Below are 22,037 nucleotides of genomic sequence, written 5' to 3'. Positions count from 1 at the left end.
TCTATCCACTGCCCCACCTCGTAGCCCCTTTTTTCCCCAATCTCAAGAGACACCTAATGCAACTGAGAGTCAGGAAACTTGAGTTTTGATCCCCTCTTTATGTGACCCTTTTAATTTCACTTTTCCCAGCTTTAGCTCCCTCATTTGTAAAATGAGAGGGTACTTTCTAGGATGATCTTGAAGGTGCCTCCCAGCACTAATTTCCTTTGTTTCAATGCATTTTATTGAGTGAAGTTACGGATTTTTTAAATTTAAATTTTAAAATATCAACTACGAGGGACTAATGCTCAGAAGAAGGTTGTATTGTTTTTCATTTTTGTGGTTTTGAAGAGAGCTGATGAAAGCTTACTTTGACGAGTTAAGAGTAAATTGCCTATTTTATACCTCTTCTTCAACAACAAAAACTACAAAACATTTAAGAATTCTGGCCTCAGTTTACTTTAAGATCATTTCAGGGCTTTCTTAACCACCTCCACCAGGGGGCAGAAAGTAGAAGACAGAGAAGGTGAAAAAAACATATCCACAAAGCCTCAGCAGTTGTAAATTCATTGAATTCATAGGATCCTATAGCAAGGACTGAAAGGGCCCTTACAGACCATTTAGCACCACCCAGTTTAACAGATTAGGATATCGAGGTTAACTAATTTGCCAAAGGCTATACGAACAACTGAGCTGGCATGCCAATGAGTTGTAGCCTCCTACCACCTCATCTCCCCAGTTTGTGCTTTTGTATTGGCTGTCCCCATGCTTGGAAAGCTCTCCTTGAGCCTCTCAGAATCCCTATTATCATTCTAGGTTCTATTTATGCAGTATCTTATATGTGATGCTTTTCTTGATCAGCTAATCCCAATTATCATATGACTATTTTATAATAATAATAGCCAGCATTTAGATAGTACTTTGGGTTTGCAAAACATGTCATTTTATCCCCACAACAACCCTGGAAGCAGGCGCTATACATTTAAGGGACTTGTCCAGAGTCACACAACTCGTTTGTGTCTGAGGTCAAATTTGAACTCAGGTCTTCCTGACTCCAATTCTAGCACTCTATTCACTTTGCCACCTATGCGATGAACAATTTGTTTCAGCCTCACGCCATTTAAGCTTCTTTTGTTTTCGAATTGCACCTGCCTAGCCCAGTGCCTGGCCCATTAGTAGACATACTTAATAAATGCGTGTTGTTGTAGGGTTTTTTTTTTTTTTAGCACCTTTTGTATTTTGGTGGCATTGGTTTTGTAGAAAAAAGCTCTGTCTCCTTTCTCATTACTCCCTAAAACCGATTTCATGACCACATCTTGAAATCTCCAATACTATCAGAATGTCAAGGAAAACAGTCATTTAATATGACCGAAATAGTTACACACATAGACTTAATGTGGCCACATCGTGAGATGGACTTCAGAAGCAGTGCTGAGAAGCTGAACTCCAATGTTCTTAGGTTAGGAAGAGTATAAGTTTGGTGAATCTGCAGCTTCACCAAATTTGGGAATTAAGGGGAATTGGAAAGGATACCTTTCGAGGAGTTAACTACATCGCCTTAAAACCTTCTTTTGACAAGTTGAGAGCAGTTCGACTGGGATTTTTACAGTAGTAACTAGGATCCAGACAGTACCACTGAAAGTGATGGGTAAGACTAGGTGGTTGCCTTATTACACAGCTGAAGCTGCCTACACCTTATGCTAATTATGCCCTAAAGCCCAGCATCGTATTAATCCCTCTTTGAATTGAAAATGCTCTGCTTCTAATTGCCCCTGTTACCGCTGGTGCCTGCCGTTACTCGGCTGATTTGCGTAAGCTAGTAAGCTCCGACTAAATCAAGAAGTTCATGCTCCGGGTGGGAATGGGAGGGGGGGGGGTGCGTTATTGCAAAAAAGGGACAGTTTATAGAGCAGAAAGTAATTCTTCCTTCCAAACACGCGCGACACATTCCGTGTCTTCTCAACCTCAACTTGCACCCCTTCAGCACTGTGATGCTGTCCCTGGGGTTTGCGGAGGTCCTGTGAGTTTGTCTAAGACAACCTCTTAGACTTCCTTCTGCCTGTGGAGAATACTATCTTTATAAAGAAGTAGAGGAGGTGGGGAGTTTGAGGATTGTTCTTTTAGTTATTATAGGTGGAGCTCAAAGTGGGAGGAGAAAGAGGAGGGGGATATCTTAGATGGGGGGGAGGATCAGACAAAATGAGCAGCCTTCTCCCCCCCCCCTCCGCCCCGGATGCTCAGCACGTGCCTTTTTGAAGGCGATAGATAAGGCGGCAGTAGTAGGTCTGCTTTCTTCCAGTGGCTTGGAGAGGGGTGGAAGAGAGACTGAAGAAAAAGTGAAGAGACGTAGCAGGCGCGCGCGAGGGAGCATGTTCTCTATGAAACAGTTCCCTGCCCTGCCTCCAGAAGAGCGCTACCGTCAAGTCCTGGCCCAGCCTGAGCGGGTAAGAACCTCTATCCCCCAAATGGCTCTAGCTACCCCTAAGCCAAACACGCTGAGAATGGGACTGCCCAGCGTCTCTAGGAGATGAGCTCGAGGGGTCCTGCAGAGCTGGTTCGGAATCTCCCCGAGTTCCTTAGCATCTCTCTCCTCTTGGCTGGGCACTCTTCCCAAGTGGCTTTCTCCCCACTGTCCAGGGTGCCTCCGGGGGGACATAGGAAGGGTTTCTTGAGGTTTTAGGGAAGGGGATGGGGTCCTTGGGGAGCAAGGCGTCGGGCGATACTTCAGTCCTTACCTTTCACCTTCCAAGGTGAGACTGTCTGGGTCCCGGCTAGCTGAGCGCGGGGGCGGCTGCTTACCTGTGTTTTTTTGCTTACCTGGGGCCTGGCAGTCGGCTTTCCACCATTCACCTTATTGGCCTCACTTGTACAGGGTGGGAAACTCATTTACGTAAGGCTGCACTTCTACTTTGAGCCCTCAGGGAGAGCAAGTCTGGAACTGAGGTTCCTCTAGGACTAGGTTGCCTCTGGGGAGTTTTCACCGTCCCAGATTTACCCAGCTCTTCTGCCCCTCTCCCACTGTGGGCAAAACTCGGTCAGTTGCCCTCCCACGTCCTCATCGTCCCCTCAGCGATCTGCCTTGCCTGGCCAGCCGCTGCCAGGAACGCAGGTAAGAAGGTTATCCACGGTCCGGCATCTCCACCACTTTCAGAAGCGCATCCTCGCTTTTGCTGGAGGCAAGGGTTTGTCACCGAAGGTCCTGTGTTGCCCCGGGCCACTCCAGGACAGAGCCACTCTCAGGCCCAGTGAGTTTGCGAAGGTTAGGCACCGCAACTCCCACAACTGTGGTTGCGATTAGCGTTGGAGTGGAGAGCCAGGGATGGAGAAGAGAGGGGCTGAGGGCATGGGGAGCGGGTAGGCCAAAGAGAACATTTTAAACTCTGCAGGCTGGCTGTCTGAGGCGGTTCTTTTGCTCGGCTCTCCGTTACTGTCACTTCTTTACCTCCTTTCCCTCCCCCCCCCGCGCCGGTTGCCCCAGCTGCAGGCAAAGCTCCGCTCTGGGCCTTTTGTACAGTGCGGCTGGATGACTATATTTGCACTTGTTGCATAGGTAATGACCGGCTTTTGGAGTGTCATCTTCCGCCTTTTCCCCTGGGCAGCTTGCAGTCCTGAGACAAGTCTGAGTCGGAGATACTAGGGTGGCTGCCAGAGTATTCGGAGAGCGCTCTCCTTACACTGGAAACTTCTTGGGGGGAGAAAACAGTGCAAAGCTCAAGTGGCTTGGGGGAGGAGGAGGGGAAGAAAGAGAGGGTGGACAGAGGGAGAGAGGAAGGAATCTGGGTTCTCTCTCTTGGCTCTTTGGTTGCTCTAACGCAGTAATACGCAGCTTAGAGCACCAGGGAGCAGAACTTGGCAAGAAATCCCCGGTAAGCAGCGGAGGGTTCTAAGTAACGATTTTTTTTTAGCGTGCGTATTTCTGCAGAGCCCAAACCTTAGCTGAGGTCCTTGGAATTCAAGGACTTTTGAAACAGTGACTTTAGTTTTTAATGTTGACAGTCCAGGGCATTGTCCTCACGAGAACTGATCTTGTTTCTTTTTTCGTGAAGTAGCACAGGATTCTCCAAAATAAGTAGACTGCGTTTCTGTTCATTAAATACTCGTTTCCGAGCTGTGCAAAGGACTTACATTTTTTGCAGAAAGGTAAGGTACTAGTCCTTTGAGAGTTAACAATTTAAATGTCAGCACTGACATAACGCCAGTCCTGGCTCGATCACCAACTCTAGTGTGAGCTCTTGGAAAGGCAGTTCACCTTTCTTTACCTCTGTTTCTTCATTTGTAAATTGAAAAGGTTGGACTAAATGATTTCAGAGCGCCCTTTCAGCTCCCAAATGCCATACTCTCTGATTTGCCCAAATAACAAGGGAAGAAAAGGCTAATTTTGTAATAAAAACCGCCCGACAAACCAAAATCTGATAATTTCTTAAGTAATAATAATGAAAAAGCTTGTTGCCACGTAGGTTTGTTGTAAAAACTCTGCAAAGATACCCTGGGAGTACTTTGTCTACACTAATTATCTTGATCTATCTTAGGAAAGTTTGACTGTGAAAACCAGATGAACTTTGAATTCTCAGAGAAGTGAATTTTTTTTCCTTTTTTTTTTTTTTTTGATGGTTAAAGACTGTCCTGGAGAGATTTATTTTTAAAAGCTAAATCCATTATCAAGGTAGAATGGATAGCTCAAGTACACTTGATCTACTATTCGTCCTCTTCCCCATCTCCCTACTTTGCATTTTACAGTTGATCGAGTCAGGTTATTATTGCTTTTAGGTTGCAACCTCTTTATTTACAAAACTTCAATGACTTGCCTGAGGGCATGGCAAAACTGGGGTTTGAACTCTAGTTTTCTGATTCCAAGACAATCGTCCTTTTCAATGCTTTTAGGGTCACAGACAGGGGTGGGGAATCTGTGGCCCTCTAGGTCCTCAAGTGCAGCCCTTGACTGAGTCCAAACTTCGCAGAACAAATCCTTTAATTAAAGGGATTTGTGAGATTTGTTATGTGAAGTTTGGATTCAGTCAAAGGGCCGAACTTGAGAAACTAGAGGGCCACATGGCCCTGGTCATAGATCTTAGATTTAGGACTAGAAGGCTCTTAGAAGCTTTCAAGTCCAATTCCTTCATTTTACAGATGAGGAAACTGAGAAACAGAGAAGTAAAGTGATTTGTCCAGGCTCAGGAAGCTAGTATTTTTGGTGGAATTTGAATCCAGGTCTTCCTGACTCAAAATCTGGCAGCTTATCTACTATACCAAATGCCCTGCCCCCCCCAACAAGAAAAAAAACAAACAAACAACAAAATAAAACCAAAAAAAATCCACCTTTACTATGTGGAGGAATGAGAATTGGTGTTTAGAGATCAGGAACCCCTTTTATGTCAGATGAATTCTGAATTTGCTTGAGAATCTCACCAAGAGCTGACGCTTTCTTAAGTGCCTTAAAGACACTTTCTTATTTGTCAAATATGAATGCCTGTTGCTGGCCCAGGAATATGTTAAGCTCTCTTGAACAAGCCCCCTTCTTAGTTTTACTTTGTCAAATGAGGACAGCAAAGTTAATTTGTAGAGAAAGCTACTTTCTTTTTTAAAATTTAAAACAAGTTGTTATTGATGTAGTTAAAAAAAAGTTTTCCCAAATATTCCTTCCCTTCCCAGAAAGCAGTCCCGTATAAAAAATAATATTTTAAAAGACAAAAACAGCAAGAAGGGGGAAAAATCAATGTAACTGGACAATATAGCAGAAAAGGCTGAAAATATATGCAATATACTGCAGCTGTGGACTTTTCTTCTCTGCAGTGGAGTGGGGTAGGAGTGTCTGCTCTTATCTTTTCTTTTGAGCCATTCTTGTTCTTGGTATTTTTGCAACATTCACTTTTTATTTTTTTTTCTGGTTGTTCTTTCTGTGTACATTGTTGTAATCATTGTGTCTTTTTTTTTTGAATTCTGTTTATTTGCATCAATTCATGTAGATCTTTCTATGCTTCTCTGTGTTCACAATTATTATCATGGCTAAATGCAAAGTGATATTCCATTATATTCAAGTACCACAATTTAGCTATTGTTTCCAATTCTTTGCTCTCACAAAAAGTTATGTTATAAATATTTTGTTGTATATGTCAGTCAACTAGCATTTATTAAATTCCTACTGTGTCCTGTGAGAACTCTGTTCTTATCAATGACCTCCTTAGGGTATAAGTCTAGTAGTAGAATCTCTGGGTCAAGATGTATGGACATTTTAGTCACTTTATTTGCATAATTCCAAATTGCTTTCCACTTCAGTGGAAAAAATGATACTGATACAAAGCTTCACCAACAAGGCGCTAGTGAGCCTATCTCCCCCCTTCCCCCAACATCGGCTATTCCCATCTTTTGTTATTTTTGCCAATGTGCAGGGCATGAGGTGAAATCTGTGTTGCTTTGATTTGTAATTCTCTTATAGTGGCTTGGGACATTCCTTTACATGGTTGTTAATACTTTAAATCCTTTGACTACTTCTCTGTTGGGGAATGTTTCTTGGTCATGTGTGTGTGTATATATATGTATATGTATGTATATGTATATATGTATATATATTTAATTTTTTTTGCAAGGCAGTTGGAGTTAAGTGACTTGCCCAAAGTCACACAGATAGTGAGTGTTATGTGTCTAAGTCTGGGTTTGAACTCGAGTCCTCCTGACTCCAAGGCCCGTCCTCTATCCACTGTACCACGTAGCTGCCCCCCACTTTTTTTTTCCTTTAAAGAGCCCAGACCAGAGAGAATTGATGGAAATGAGGAAGTTTTAGTTGTTCATAGAATCACAAATACTGTGTCTAGAATCTATATTAGATTTATGAAACATTCTGGTTTTGTTCAGACCAATATTTCTCAATCTCAAATCCACACAACCCAAGGAATGTGGTTTTTGCGTTAGAAGTGTTAATTGCTATTTTGAAGAGAAGCAAGTGTAGCAAGAAAGCTCTGGCTTGCTCTCCCAGAGCCAGACTAGCTGTACCTGCCTCTCAAGGCTGTAGGTTACCTTGAGCTGGAGGGGTGAGGTTCTCTTTTCAATACTGCTATTGGCTTTAGCAGTCATTTGCTGTATTCCCCCATTGTTAGGGACCAGTGATTAGTGCTACCTTTCTACTTTTACCAAGACATATTTACTTCAAAGACATAACAAGAACAAATACATACACATGCTTCCCTCAATACCTGGAGGATATACTTTCCCCTCCCCCACTTCAGGCTCTGGTGGGGTAGGGTGGGGAGTGGACTCAGAGCCGGACTCTGTTCCTCCCTAGCATCTGTCCTACCAAAACCATATGCAGCGTGACAGCTGGCTGATGACTCTATGACTGTGGGCCTGGGTCTTGGAGGTCCCTCCTTAGTCCTCAACATACTGGCGCTGTGCTGGCAGCAAACCCATGGACTCTAACTCCTGGATTCCTACAACTCACTTTCCCAGCCATCCAAAGCTTCCAAGGTCAGAGACTCCACTGCCTTCACCTATGACGGAGAAGAACAAACAGAAACTAAGCTAAGGACTGAGTGTTTTTCATTGAGCCAAATGGCCTCAGAAGGGAGAAGACCCCAGGTTTTTCTCCTTTACATATGGCCTCTTACTGGATGTCATGAGTGAGGTGCTTTGATTGAAAGCAAAAGAAAATTGATGGGAGACTAAGGCCTTTTAAATGCCTCCTCATCCAATCAACCTCCTTAATTGTGTGCCTAGCAAGCCAGTACCAGAATGTCTATACATTGTCCACATTCTGGCCAAAGTACTTTCGGTAGATGTCATAATTCTCCTGAGAGCATGCTCCCTAACCTCACCATTTGGAAAGATGCTGTGGCAGGAGTTATGCGCATTCTCCTCTTCCTTCTCCTCCCCACCACCCCCCAACTACCCAAGGAATGTGGGAAATAGAAGGAATAATACATTTGGAATCAGAGCACTTGGGGTCCTTGTTCTACCGATTATTATCTGTGTGTGACCTTAGGCAAGTCACAGCCTCTCTGGGCCTTGATTTCTTCATATACAAAACAAGGAGTTTATAAAGTTCCCTCCCAGCTTTATATCTTTAGGTCTATGAAATAAAGAGAGACATAGCCTGATGTCATGGATAGAGAGCTGGTCTCAAAGTCAGGTAAATCTGGGATCACTTCCCGACTCTGACATATACTGATTGTGTGACCCTGTCTGCTCACTTAACATCCCAGTGCTCCAGGGAGATAGTAACTGGACAGATGCAGTGAAAAGTGGCAACCAGCACTGATGGAGGGATTTTCCTTATTTGGGGGTTCTCTACATCAGTAGATCACAGAACCAGTTTTCATCCAATGAAGTGGAAGAGGACGAACTGGAAAGGATGGATACTGAGTATGAAAAGAAGAGGAAGAGGTGACATTAAAGAGAGAAACCACAGAGACTTACAAAAGCTATTCATGCAAAGTTAGATGTTCTGGTCATCGTGTGAGTAGTGTGTTCTAGAAAGCATTTACATTTTAGGGTGTTTAAGAGGCCATTTCCATCCTCCATGCTGCTGTGAAAACAGTCTGTTGTAACTTAGGAAAGAATCCAATCACTGACCTGGAGCTATCTTTGGTTTCTCTAAAGTGGTTGTAGCATGACAAAAGTTTTAATATCCATGATGTGTTACAGTTATTTGTATGTGTCAGCTCATTTACTAGGATGAAAGCGTCCTTGAGGATAGAGACAGTTCTTTCATTTTTGTACACATTATAGAGCCTAGAAATGTTGCTGTTATAGATGTAGGTTGAATTCAGTATTTATCTTGTACTCATGGACCTTTTGTTTTGAACATGCTGTCAAAAAGGCCTTGATTTTTCCATAGCTCACCTGCTTTTATTGGGTTGAATTCTGTGGGGTAGATGTGGTCAGACTTTGACCGGATCATTTGTGGCAAATTTCTAGAAAATTTTCTAGATCATTAATTTCTTATTAAATATTTAAAGTCCAAAATTTGTGGATAGAAGGAAGGTTGGATTTCTTTTTTTCCCCATCACTATCATGTTAAGTTTAATGTGCATTTTAAATGACTGTAATCAAACGGCAGGTAGGTGGTGCAGTGGATAGAGTTGCCAGGCCTGGAGCTAGGAAGACTTATCTTCCTGAGTTCAAATCTGACCTCACATACTTAATAGCTGTGTGACCCTGGGCCAGTCACTTAAACCTGTTTGTTTCAGTTTCTGATCTAAAAAGTGAACTGGAGAAGGAAGTGACAAACCACTCCAGTATCTTTGCCAAGAAAACCCCAAATGGGGTCAGGAGTAAGACAGGATTGGGAAAAGTGACCGAACCAAAGTTCGTGTTTCCATATATACTGCCCCATTGTATTCTTTGTTTACTGATATGTCCGTGTTTCTTGATCATAGGATCACATGACTTCAGATCTAGAGATGTAAGTGACTGCATAAGCTGTCTAGGCCAACCCTCTCATTTTTTTGGGGGGGGGAGTAGTATTGCTCTCTTAATTTTTTATAATTTTGAATTTAAACACTAAAGAAAAGAACATTTCTACATTCACTGTAGAACAAAAAGAGCATTCTCTCTGAAAGTTTGAATCGTCATTTTTTTTTTTTTAGAAAGTGCATAATAGGGGGGCAGTTAGGTGGCACAGTGGATAGAGCACCAGTCCTGGAGTCAGGAGGACCTGAGTTCAAATCTGGCCTCTGACACTTACTAGCTGTGTGACCCCGGGCAAGTCACTTAACCCCAATTGCCTTAAAAAAAAAGAAATGGTTAAAAAGAGAAAGTACATAATAAATTCTACACATTAAAAACTCTCCTTGTCTGTGTTTCCTTCTGAACTTCCTTCTCTGCATTAGAAATTATTTTAATGATCTTCTTTTTCCTATAACGATGGAATTGCTACCTCCTCCAATTTGAAAAGAGAAAAAAATCCATTGTATAAAAATCAGTCAAGCAAAATTAAATACACATAGTGGATTTTGTTTAAAAAATGTATGTCACTTTTTGCACCTGGTGTCCATCACCCCTGTCAGGTGGGTAACATGAGGCACCACATTGGCATTCTTAAGTCTTTCAAAGTTGTTTTTTCATAATGGTGTTGCTGCCCTTGTATAAATTGTTCTTCTGATTCTGCTCGTTTCACTCTGCATCAGTTCATATTCACCAGGATTTTAAAAAATCGTTTCTTTTGGCATTTTTTGTGAAGAAATAACATTCTGTTGTATTTATATACCACAATTTTTCAGCCATTCCCAGTGGTCTAAGGCAACATAAGCCCCACCTCCCCCTTGGATTCTAGTTTATTGATTTTCTTTATTCTGCACTCCACCTCTTTCCCTTTCAGGATCAAAAAGTTTGTTGGTCTTAGGAATATATCCTCTCTAGTATTACGCTCTCTCTTACCACTTTTACTCGTCTACCAGATTTTTTCCCCCAGCTGAGTTTGGTACATCTCCCTACTCAGGTGCTGCATCTATAACAAATAGCAAATACTACCCCTGCTTCCTTTCTATGTTTTGCTCTGCCTTTTATTTCTCTTCTTCAAAACCTCAATTCATCCTTAGGATTTAAAAAAAAAATTAACTACCTCAATAGAGTTGGGTTTGGGGGGGGTTTGGTTTCTATGAAGTTTCTGTCTTAACAATGAAATATGGAATGAATATTATGCCTACTTATTTTTTTAAAAATTAAATTTTTTCAATCAATGAAAATCTGCCTTTTCTCAACATTCCTCCCCCCATTCTCACTGAAAAAGAAAAGAAAACAAAACCCCTGTAACAAACATGGTGATTTGGCAGGAGGAGATGAGGTTTTTTTTTTCTTTTTAACCTTACATTCTTTTTAATTGACTGTTTTAATCTCTTGTTTTGTAGATTGTTTTTTTAATTGCAATTTTTATGTTCCATGAGTGCTTATTGGATTTTTCAACCCTGAATCTGCTTTAGGCTTGGCCTATAATAGCTCTGATGCAGACTATTTTGTCTGAGACTCTTAAGTTGAGGAACAGCTGCTGATCTGCATTGTGGAGGGAGTTTACTCACTCACAGTTCCCCACACTGATGAAATCGTAGGTCAGTGGATTATTAAAACAAAGTATTGCAGGAAAGTTTGGAGTGGTGAGTACTAACAGTTGTGTGGACCAGGGAGGGATGAAGGGAGGAGTGACAGCTGATCTTGCATGAAAAATGAGCAATCTGAAAGATGAAGATGAGGAGGCAGGGATCCATTTCAGATAAGGGGTAAGGTTGGTTCAAATGCATAAGGATTGTTGTCATGTCAAGTGTGGGGAGCAGCTTATACAATTTATTTATTTATTTATTTATTTTTAGTTTTCAACATTTACTTCCACAAGATTTTGAGTTCCGAATTTTCACCCCATCTCGCCCCTCCCCCCACCTCAGGATGGCATGCATTCTGAATACCCTTTCCCCTAGTCTGCTTTCCCTGCTATCTCTACCCACCTTCTCCTTCTATTTTCCTGTAGGACAGGATAGATTTCTGTACCCCATTTCCTGTATTTCTTATTTCCCAGTTGCATGTGAAAACATTTTTTTTAAACATGTGTTTTTTAAACTTTGGATTCCAAATTTTCTCCTTTCCTCCCTCCCCACTCACCCTTATTGAAAAGGCAAGCAACTCAATATAGGGTATACACGTGCAGTTATGCAAAACACTTCCATAGTAGACATGCTGTGAAAAACTAACTCTGTTTCCCTTAATCCTATCCCGCTCCCCCATTTATTCTATTCTTTCTTTTGACCCTGTCCCTCCTCAGAATCATTTGCTTCTGATTACCCCCTTTCCCAATCCCCCCTCCTCTCTATCATCTCCCTACTCTCTTATCCCCTTCCCGTTCTATTTTCCTGTAGGGTAAGACAGATTTCCACACCCAATGGAGTGTGCATGTTATACCCTCCTTAAGTCAAATCCTATGAGAATAAGATTCACTCATTCCCTCTCACCTTCCCCCATTTCCCCTCCACTGTAAGAGTCTTTTCTTTTCTGTTTTTTTTGTGAGATAATTTACCCCGTTCTACCTTCCCCTTTCTCCTTCTCCTAGTAAAATCCTCTCTCACCCCTTAATTTTATTCTCCAGATATGACCCCTTCATCTTCAACTCACCCTGTGCCCTCTAACTATCTATCTATCTATCTATCTATCTATCTATCTATCTATCTATCTATACATACATACATATAATTTTTTCCCTCCAACTACCCTAATACTGACAAAGGTCTCATGAGTTACAAATATCATCTTTCCATGCAGGAATGTAAACAGTTCAACCTTAATAAGTCTCTTATGATTTCTCTTTCCTGTTTACCTCTTCATGTTCCACCTGAGTCTTGTATTGGAAAGTCAAATTTTCTATTCAGCTCTGGTCTTTTCATCAAGAATGCTTGAAAGTCCTCTATTTCACTGAATGACCATTTTTTCCCCTGAAGGATTATAGTCAGTTTTGCTGGGTAGGTGATTCTTGGTTGTAATCCTATCTCCTTTGCCCTCCGGAATATTATATTCCATGCCCTGCGGTCCCTTAATGTAGAAGCTGCTAAATCTTGTGTTATCCTGATTATGTTTCCACAATATTTGAATTATTTCTTTCTGGCTGCTTGCAATATTTTCTCCTTGACCTGGAAACTCTGGAATTTGGCTACAATATTCCTAGGAGTTTTCCTTTGGGATCTCTTTCAGTAGGTGATTGGTGGATTCTTTCCATTTCTATTTTGCCCTCTGGTTCTAAAATATCAGGGCAGTTTTCCTTGATAATTTCTTGAAAGATGATGTCTAGGTTCTTTTATTGATAATGGCTTTCAGATAGTCCAATAATTTTTAAATTCTCTCTCCTGGATCTATTTTCTAGATCAGTTGTTTTTCCAATAAGATATTTCACATTGTTTTCTAATTTTTCATTCTTTTGGATTGTTTTACAGTGTCTTGATTTCTCATAAAGTCACTAGCTTCCAATTACTCTATTCTAATTTTTAAGGAAGTATTTCCTTCAATAATCTTTTGGACTTCCTTTTCCATTTGGCCAATATTGTTTTTTAGGGCATTTTTCTCCTCATTGGCTTTTTGGACCTCTTTTGCCATTTGGGTTAGGCTATTTTTTAAGGTGTTATTTTCTTCAGTATTTTTTTGGGTCTCCTTTAGCAAGCTGTTGACTTGTTTTGCATGATTTTCTTGCATCACTCTCATTTCTCTTCCCAGTTTTTCCTCTACCTCTCTTACTTGCTTCTCAAAATCCTTTTTGAGCTGTTCCAAGGCCTGGGACTGATTCATATTTTTCTTGGAGGCTTTGGATGTAGGAGCTTTGGCTTTGTTGTGTTCTTCTGGTTGTATTTTTTGATCTTCTTTGTCACCAAAGTAAGATACTATAGTCTGACTCTTTTTGTGCTGCTTGCTCATGATCCCAACCAATTACTTGAGTTTTAAACTCTTTGTTAAGGTAAGAGTCTGTTTCCAATGTGGAGAATGTACTGTCCCAAGCTTTGGGGGTTTGTACAGCTGTTTTCAGAGATACTTCTAGGGACCTGAAAAGTGTCAGTTCTTCCTAGGTGCTATGATAACGGGGGAGGTGTTTCCTCTCCACTGCCACAACAAGCTCCACCACACCAGCGCTCTTCCTTGCCCCAGGACCGCCCCTCAGAACTGTGACCCAGATCCAAGTACTGGTAAAGCAAGAGATTCCTGCCTCAGCAGTGGCAAAGAGATCCTTGCAATCCCTCTCTGATCAGCCACTCGATTCCCCCTCAGTCTGTGGGCCGGAAGCTCAGAAACCAGCCGCTGCCCTCGGGGTGGCTGAGATCTAGCTTCTTCTCTCACTGCAGTAACAGACTTTTCCCACTGACCTTCTAAGTTGTCGTTGGTGTTGGTGGGTTGAGAAGTCTGGAAACCACCACAGCTGCCTGAGATTCAGTCCTCTAAGGCCTGCTCCAGTATCACTGTGGCCTGCGTGCCCACTCCAAACTGTGCTCCTCTCCCCGCCCGGCGCGACATACCTTTCCGATCAACCATCCAGGTTGTCTTGGGCTGGAAATTTGTTTTACTCTGGTTTTTTGTGGGTTCTGCTGCTTTAGAATTTGTTTAGAGCCATTTTTTGTAGGTATTTGGAGGGGTTTGGGGGACAGCTCTAGCAAGTCACTGCTTTCCCTCTGCTATCTTGGCTCTGCCCCTCCGCAGCTTATACAATTTGGAGGAATATGGAATTTGGTTGGGAAAGTGGTTTGGATCCAGACTGTGGAAAACCTTAAAAGCCAAGCTCTAAGGAGTTTGTATTTGATTGTAGAGGCAAAGTGAAGATTTCTGAGCATAGGAGTAAAATGGCAAGACCTGTAAGTTAAGAAGGTGATGGTGGCAGCTGTATGATGGGTGGATTGTAGAAGGCAGACACTGGGGAATGGGAGACCAATTGGGAAACAATTACAATATTCCATTATGGTGGTGACTGCAGCAAGGCAATTCCTTTACACTTCCCTCATTGATTCACTATCTTGCTCACACAGCAGGCTTTCCAAACCTTTTCATCTCTCCTAAAATCTGTTTTTGGCATCCCTTTCCCCTTCCCCCTACCAAGTTGAGAATCTTGCCACACATTTCATTGAAAAAATTGAGGTCACTCACCAAGCGCTCTCTTTTCCCCTCTTGGTAATCTAATTTCACTCAAATGTCTTCCTCTCCTATCTCCTCCTGTTTCTCAGAAAGAGGTGACTCTGCTCTACATGCAGCCTTGATCCCATTCTGTCCTATTTTATTGAGCAGATTGGCCCGTTTATCTCTGTTCTCTCACTCATGTTCAATCTCTCCCTGTCTAGGGCATCCTTGGCCTCAAATCACTCTGACCATCTCCTGCCTTTACTCCTGCTTATTACTGAACAAAAAAAAAAAACAAAAACTGGAGAAAATTATGAAGCCCACGCTCACTGAGTCCACTACACATTTGTTACATAACCTCAACTGAGCCCTCAATGCTACAAGGCAATCATTTTGCATCTCCATAACTTATTCACTATCCCATTCACCACAGTAGCTTTTCCAAACCTTTTCATTTCTTCTCAAACCTCCCATGGCTCCCCTGCCTCCCACCCCTCCCAAGTCTCTCAGCTGAGAAACTTGTCTTATATTTTACTAAAAAAAACTGAGGCCATTCAGCAAGAGCTCTCTCTCCTTCCCCTCCTCATCTCCCATTACCTAGATACCTTCTGCCACTGTCTCTTCTTCCACCCCTGTCTCACATAATGAGGTGGTCCTTCTTGTTAAGGCCAACCCTCTACATTCACATTCCATCCTATCTCCAGTAGATTGCTCCATTCCATCATCCTCATTCTCTCACTTATCTTCAATCTCTCCCTGTCTATTGGCTGCTTTACAACTGCCTATAAACATGCCCATGTTTCTTCTTCAAAAAATTCTTCATTTGATCCATTCTGGCTATCATCTACCTTTTGCAGCTAAACTTAAGAAGGCTATCCACAACAGATGTCTCTATTTTCTTTCTCACTCAGTTCTTAACTTTTAGAAATCTGGCTTCCAATCTCATCATTCAACTGAAACAACTCCCTTCATTTTCATGACACTGATCTCTTTCCTGGTTCTCCTCCTACCTATCTATCTGACTGCTCTTTCTTAGTCTCCTTTGGTGGATCTTCATTCACCTGCCAATAATGGGTATCCCACAGGGTTCTGACCTTGGCTATCTTCTTTTCTGGCCTCCTTGCTGTTCCTCCTACACAACACTTCATCTCCTGACTGTATATTTTCACTAGCTATCCTCCGTTACTGAAATGTTCTCTCTTATCTACATCTCTTCTTTCAAGTCAAAGCTCTAATTCTACTGTATTCAAGAGATCTTTCCTAGTGTAGCTTTTTTCAGTGCTAATGACTTTGTGAGATTTCTTCCAATTTCCCCTATTTATACCTGGTATATACATGGCTATTTGCATACTGTTTCCCCCCATTAGAATGTGAGCTCCTTGAGGGCAGGGCCTATGCTTGCCTTTCTTGGTATCTTTAGAGCTTAGCACAGTGCCCAGGATACGGTAAGGTGTTAATAAATGCTTGTTGACTTGAATATCAGTGGTGGCAATGAATGGAGGAAATGAAACAATTCAAGAGACATTTTCTAAGCACCCACTTTTGTTTGTGCACAGTACTGGGAATATAGAGAGAAAGATGAAACAGTCCTGGCCTCAAGATGTTTACATTCTATAGAGGAGATACAGTATGTGCACAATTAAGTATTGTACAAAACAATTGAGAAAGAAGAGAACAACGAGAGGAGAATTAGGGAAGGCTTCCCAGAGCTCACAGCCCTTGAATAGAGACTTGAAGGAGCATGAGGAATAGGAGAGGCCGAGAAGAGGAAGGAGTGCCTACCAGGCTTAGGCAAAATATGCCAAGGCAAAAGATGGAAGACCAAATACAAAGAACGCTAGTCATCCAGTTTGGCCAGAACATAGAATTTGTGGAAGGAAATAGTAGGAAATCAGACTGGTGGGAGCCTTAAATGTCAGACAAAGGGCTTTGTATTTTATCGTACAGGCTCTGGGGAGTCACTGAAGGTTTTAGGACAGGAAAGTGCCACTGTTAAGCCTTAAGATGATTTTGGTGATCATGTGGAGTATAGATCAGAAAGGAAGAAACTGGAAGGAAAGGAACTTAGAAAGGAAGCAGGTGGACAGAGGAGGCTGTTATAGTAACCTGCCTGAGAGATGTTAAGGATCTGGACTAGGTTGGAGATTGTGGATAGAAAGAGTGAGGTGGATGGGAGAGATGTGGGATGCATATGACTCGGCAGTTGATTGGATATGGGGGAATGAGGGCAAAATGAATGATGTTTCCGAGGTTGCAAACCTGGGTGACTTGGAGAATAGCGGGGCCTTTGACAGAGGAGGGGTTGAATGTGACAGCATAGTTCTTGTCATGTAGATGGAGCTTAATAAATGTTTGTCAATTAATTGATGTCGTGGAGGTCGAATCAGCGGGAGCTGAGGGGCTCATTTTGTTTCCGTGCTCCATTGAATCTGCTTTTGGGGCAACCTAAGATTTGGTAGAGGGTAGATAGAGTGATACTATGGATGGTGTTGCCAGCCTAATAAGTATGTAACGAAGGCTGCCTTTTGGTTTGTGGTTATACCTGCTATTTTCTAAACCTGTTTCACCGTTTGTAGCTCTGCCTTATCACTGTAGCCTCTGCCCCAACTCTTCTCAGAAATCTGGCCAGCTTTTCTCATTGCCGTGCTCATTTGATTTGTCTGTCTACTGCCGTTTCTCAGTTTTCTGAAGCTCTGCTCTATCCTGGAAGCTGTGCCTTTAAAACATTTCCTTTCCCACCCTGCTGGCAACCACCCCCTCAGCTCACCTTACAACAGCTGCATGTGCTCTCTGCTGGCATCGTGCTTCCTACATGTCCAGACCAGCCGAGTGCTGCTGGAATAAGTATCCTTCAGGGCTCATTAGTGCCAACTGATGCCTTTGTTGGTTATCCTGTCTTGTCCTTTTACATCAGCCATTGCTCGTAGCTGGTACTGATCGGTCTCCATGAGAAGCAAACAGTGGAAAGGATGTTGGATCCTCAGTGAAGCCGCTTGGGTTCAAACATGATTCTGCCACTTATTTCCTGTGTGATCTCGGGCAAATCACAATCTCTCTGTATCCTAGTTCCTGATACATAAAATGGACACCTTGGATCAGATGAGTTCTTAGGTTCCTTCCAGTTTTATGTACAAGATCCTATTATCCTAAATAGAACATTTGGGACTTTCGGTGAATCAGCAGGCTGGGTAGAAATGTGCATGAGGGGATCCAGTTATGCACCTCCTTTCTGACTGACATGGGAGGCAGCTGTAACAGAAGCACTCTCTTCCTTCAGGTTTGATGTTGGGGTGAAATCCCTCGTAAGTCATTGAACAGTTAACAAAATAAGGTTTACTTTGCCATAACCCAGCAAGGATATGTAAAAAGATATAGTGGCACTTGGCACCTCTGGATTCGGCTTCTATCTGGTCACCAGGGCAGGGTGATGCCTATGGTTTTCAGGAATCCTTGAAGTCTGAGAGACTCCGAATGCTCAAGACAGGTTCTTTTTTATGCCGATAGGTGACCAGGGGGCTGTATAAACTGGGGCTGGTTATGTCCTAGGGTTAGCTTTGTCTTCTTTTAGGGAACACTAATTCCTAAGGATAAGGGAAAAAGGGCCTAAGTTTTCCATGTTGTGGGTGGATGAGGGTGGGGGAAAGAAGCTGCTTTAGGTGAACCCTGGTAATATCAATCTCATCCCAGGGCCCTACCACTTGATGGAGTGCTCAGTTTCCAGTGTGGTCCTGTTAGAAATTTTCAAGCATGGTTTTGTGTGGTTAGTTACAGAGGGAGTGGAAAGCATTACAATTCTGTTTCTTTTTTAAAGGTAGATTACAAGTCCTATACAGAAGTATAGTGTCATAGAAGGCTGTGAGTGGTCTCTAAAGTGGAAACTGGCCACCTTATCTGAGGGAGCTGTGATCCACCAGAGGGTAAGAAGATGGATTAAATATTGAATCAACTTTTCTCACTCTGCTGCCTCTCTCCATCTCTCTCTAAGAGCTGAGTGTTGGCCCCTTAGGACAGGTGTGACCCAAACACTACATGGGCACCCAGCACCTACATAGGTTCCATTGGGAAAAATCATGCCACACCCTCTGCTTCTTCCTCCATCATTTTAGAGCTGTGACCTTCCCTCTTTTACCTCTTCCCTGTTTATTTTGGTTGGGATGAATGAATGGTACAGGATAAGCAGGTATGAGTGGGTGGCAATAGATTAAAAGATGATGTCTCATTATCTCCATTCCCCTCTCTCAATACTTCTCCCAAGTTTCTCTGTTTCTGAAGATGGTGCCAACATCATTCCAGTGATCTAAGTTCATAGCCCCAGTATGTCTTTGACTCCTCACCCTCCCTCCACCTACATATTCGATCAGTTATCATATTTTGTTATTTCTACCTCTACATTTCTCTCATTTGTCTCTTTTCTACTGACACAGCTTGACCCTAGGTCAAGCCTTTACTTTCTACCTGGAGTATTGCAATGGCCTCTTAATTGGTTCTCTTAACTCAAGTCTCTCTCCAGTTCAGTCTATCCTCCACCCTCCAAACAATTGTCAAAATGATTTTCCTAGAGTTCAGGTCTAACCACGACACTTGTCTCCTCAGTAAACCCTGGTGACTCTATTGATTTTAGGATCAAATATTATTTCATCTTTATCTCATCTTTTTAAAATTTTCTATTTTTGGTCTTCTGGGGACCTGGTAACCAGATAGAGGCTGAATCCAGAGATGCCAAGTGCTCCTGTATCTTTTTGCATATCCTTACTGGGTTATGGCAAAGTAAACCTTTTGTTAAGCATTCAATGACTTATGAGGGTCTCATTTCACCCCAAAGTCAAACCTGGGCTTGGAATTAGGAAGACCCATCTTCCCAGTTCAGATCTGGCCTCAGACACCTACTAGCTGTGTGAGTCACTTCACCCTGTTTACCTCAGTTTCCTCATCTGTAAAATGAGCTGTAGAAGGAAATGACAAACCACTCTAGTATCTTTGTCAAGAAAACCCCAAAAGGGGGTCGTGAAGAGTCAGACACGACTGAAATGACAGAACAACTACAACAAAATTTTTGTTGCAAATTCTCCAGTGTCTGTGATTATTAGCATGGTAATACATGTATGTAATTCATATATGAGTTAATATACATTTTGGGAGTGTGCTCAAACATACATTGAAGGAATATGCAATAAAAATTTTATCTGAATCAGGTAACGATTGTATCCATTTTACTGATGGTGGGGTGTGTGATCTGCAAAGTTGGCGTACCCCTGCTTAGTCTGTTGCTTACCTTTCCCGTTTGTGTGGTGAATTTTGGGATTGTTGGGTGTGGTCAGGAGCCTTGCTGTATGAAGCATAGCTTCAGTGATTAGCTAGGTGACCTGTATGTCCTCCCACAAGTCATTTCTCTTTTCTTGGCCACCATTTCTGAATCTGTAAAATGAAGATACTGGACTTGGTTACCTCCGAGGCCCTTTCTAGCTCTTAATCTATGATGCCAAAACTAGAAACCTGGGACATAAAAATAGAGTCAAGATCTAAATGCATTTTGAGGTAAAGCTTCTTTATTACGGCTGTGGCCTGGCATTTGGAATGTTTTATCAATTGTTCTTCCGAGGGGAAGTGATAAGAAATCCTATTGACTTGGCAGCTTAACAACTGCATTTTTCTTATCCCCTCATTTCAATCTCTCGATGAGATTTGAACAAAACAAACAAAACAAAAGATCCTTCAAATCAATCTGAAAATTAGCTTTTTATGTTTGTCTCTGCTTCACCCTGTTGTCCAATATAGGGCATAGTTCCCACCCTTGTGGGAGAGGATACTCACTTGTTTAAATCATCTTTGTTAATTTAAAAAGTTTGGAGACCACTAATAATGAGCACAATAACTTTATAAATTCATCTCCATTCAACCCAAACATTCATTAACCCAGTTGTTCTTAAGGATTATAAAATTACAGTAACTTTTTTTCCCTGTATTTGATTTATCTGCAGCCTTTAATAGCAATAAATAAATAAACATTCAGCTCTACCTTACCATTATACCTGAAGATCAGTAGGAGAAAGTTTCCTGTTTTTTTTTTTTTATTTGTTTTTTGGCTAGGCAATGGGGTTAAGTGTCACACAGCTAGTAAGTGTTATGTGTCTGAGGCTGGATTTGAACTCGGGTCCTTCTGAATCCACCTAGCTCCCCCAGTAGGAGAAAGTTTTCATGTCCTTAGTGAATGTGTTTGCTCAGTTGTTTCAGTTGTGTCCGACTCTTTGTGACACTATTTGGGGCTTTCTTGGCAAAGATACTGCAGTGGTCTGCTATTCCTTTTCCAGCTCATTTTTACATGTGAGGAAACTGAGGCAGAGTTACGTGACTTGCCCAGGGTCACACAGCTAGTAAATGTCTGGTGCCAGATTTGAGCTCGGGAACATGAGTCTTCCTGCCTTCAGGCCTGACATTCTAGCTGCCTCTATTGCAACTGTAAAGTAACTGGTTTAGGAAAAGTTTAAAAGTTATTTAAATGTTATCCTTTAAATAAAGTTTGGAACCTAACCTTAGTAAGTACTTGATTTTGATCATGGTCCTCATCTTTATGAACTATGTCACAAGGTTTAACATGGAAGACGTTGGTGGGAGTGGAGGATGGCGGGGGGAAGATGGAACAGTACAATTGCAGCTATCCAGAATCTGAATGTCAGTAATACTAGAAAAGCGATTCAAATGGGATGCAGCATAGCGGAGCTGAAAGAGCACTGGTTTTTGGTGTCCGAAGCCCTGGGTTCGAATCTCAGCTCTGGCATGTATTACCTGTGTGACATGGATCGAGTCACTTAATTTCTCTGGCCTCAGTTTCCTCATCTGTAAAAGGCAGGAGTTGGACTAAATGACTTTTAAGGTCCCTTCCAGTTCTAAATCTATGATCGTGGGATAGTGAATAGCAGTATCATCTTAGCCCATGAAATTAGCTTGTGTGAGTAGATGGTGATGGTGACGGTATCCTCCAGCTTCTCTCACCCCCCCTCTTGGAGGGGGGTACTTAGAAAGAATTCTCCCTCAAAGAGGTAGCCCAATATGTCTGAGATGTTAGATTGTTTATTTGTGTAAGGTTTTTGTTGTTGTTGTTTTAAATAGGGCATTCCATTTTCACGGGCCAATCCTTTTGTGCTTCTCATTCTAAGGAGAAAAAGGGTATGTGAGTCTCCAGCTCTCCTAGTCTCAGCTAAAAATACTTCTTTTGCCCACAGTTCAACTGAGCTCTCAGATTTCTCAGCCGGTATGAATCCCCCTGACTTAGGAATACCATAGTGGAAAATCTAAATGTAGAAAATTCCATGTTAAAAATATAGCTGGGGAGACCCTGGAAGGCCTGTGTACAAAGCAAATAAAGTCATATTACCATAGGGAAAGGAAAATTTCAAAGGCACGAAGGGATTTGAGTTAATTTGAGTTTCATTCAGCAGAAGGCTTAATTTAACATTTTACTGGGTCTCCTATTATTGGAGAGCTGGGATTGAGGGGGTGAG

The 22,037-nt window shown here is 42.1% G+C and overlaps 1 protein-coding gene across 2 annotated transcripts in view; it reads left to right on the top strand.

Moving 5' to 3' along the window:
* Window positions 1-2,304: 2,304 nt before the first annotated feature.
* CORIN (corin, serine peptidase) overlaps window positions 2,305-22,037 on the top strand; it is a 205,710-nt gene continuing 185,977 nt past the window's right edge. For both annotated transcript variants that reach the window (XM_027836429.1, XM_027836428.1), the window contains exon 1: window positions 2,305-2,423. In XM_027836429.1, coding sequence (XP_027692230.1) covers window positions 2,349-2,423 — 75 coding nt within the window. In that variant the 5' untranslated portion in view covers window positions 2,305-2,348. The remainder of the gene's footprint in view (window positions 2,424-22,037) is intronic.

Source organism: Vombatus ursinus, unplaced genomic scaffold, assembly GCF_900497805.2.
Source record: "Vombatus ursinus unplaced genomic scaffold, bare-nosed wombat genome assembly UNPS02014818.1, whole genome shotgun sequence".
NCBI classification, from domain to species: Eukaryota; Metazoa; Chordata; class Mammalia; order Diprotodontia; family Vombatidae; genus Vombatus; species Vombatus ursinus.
Note: the sequence above shows the minus strand (reverse complement) of the source record. Positions and strands in the feature narration are given on the sequence as shown.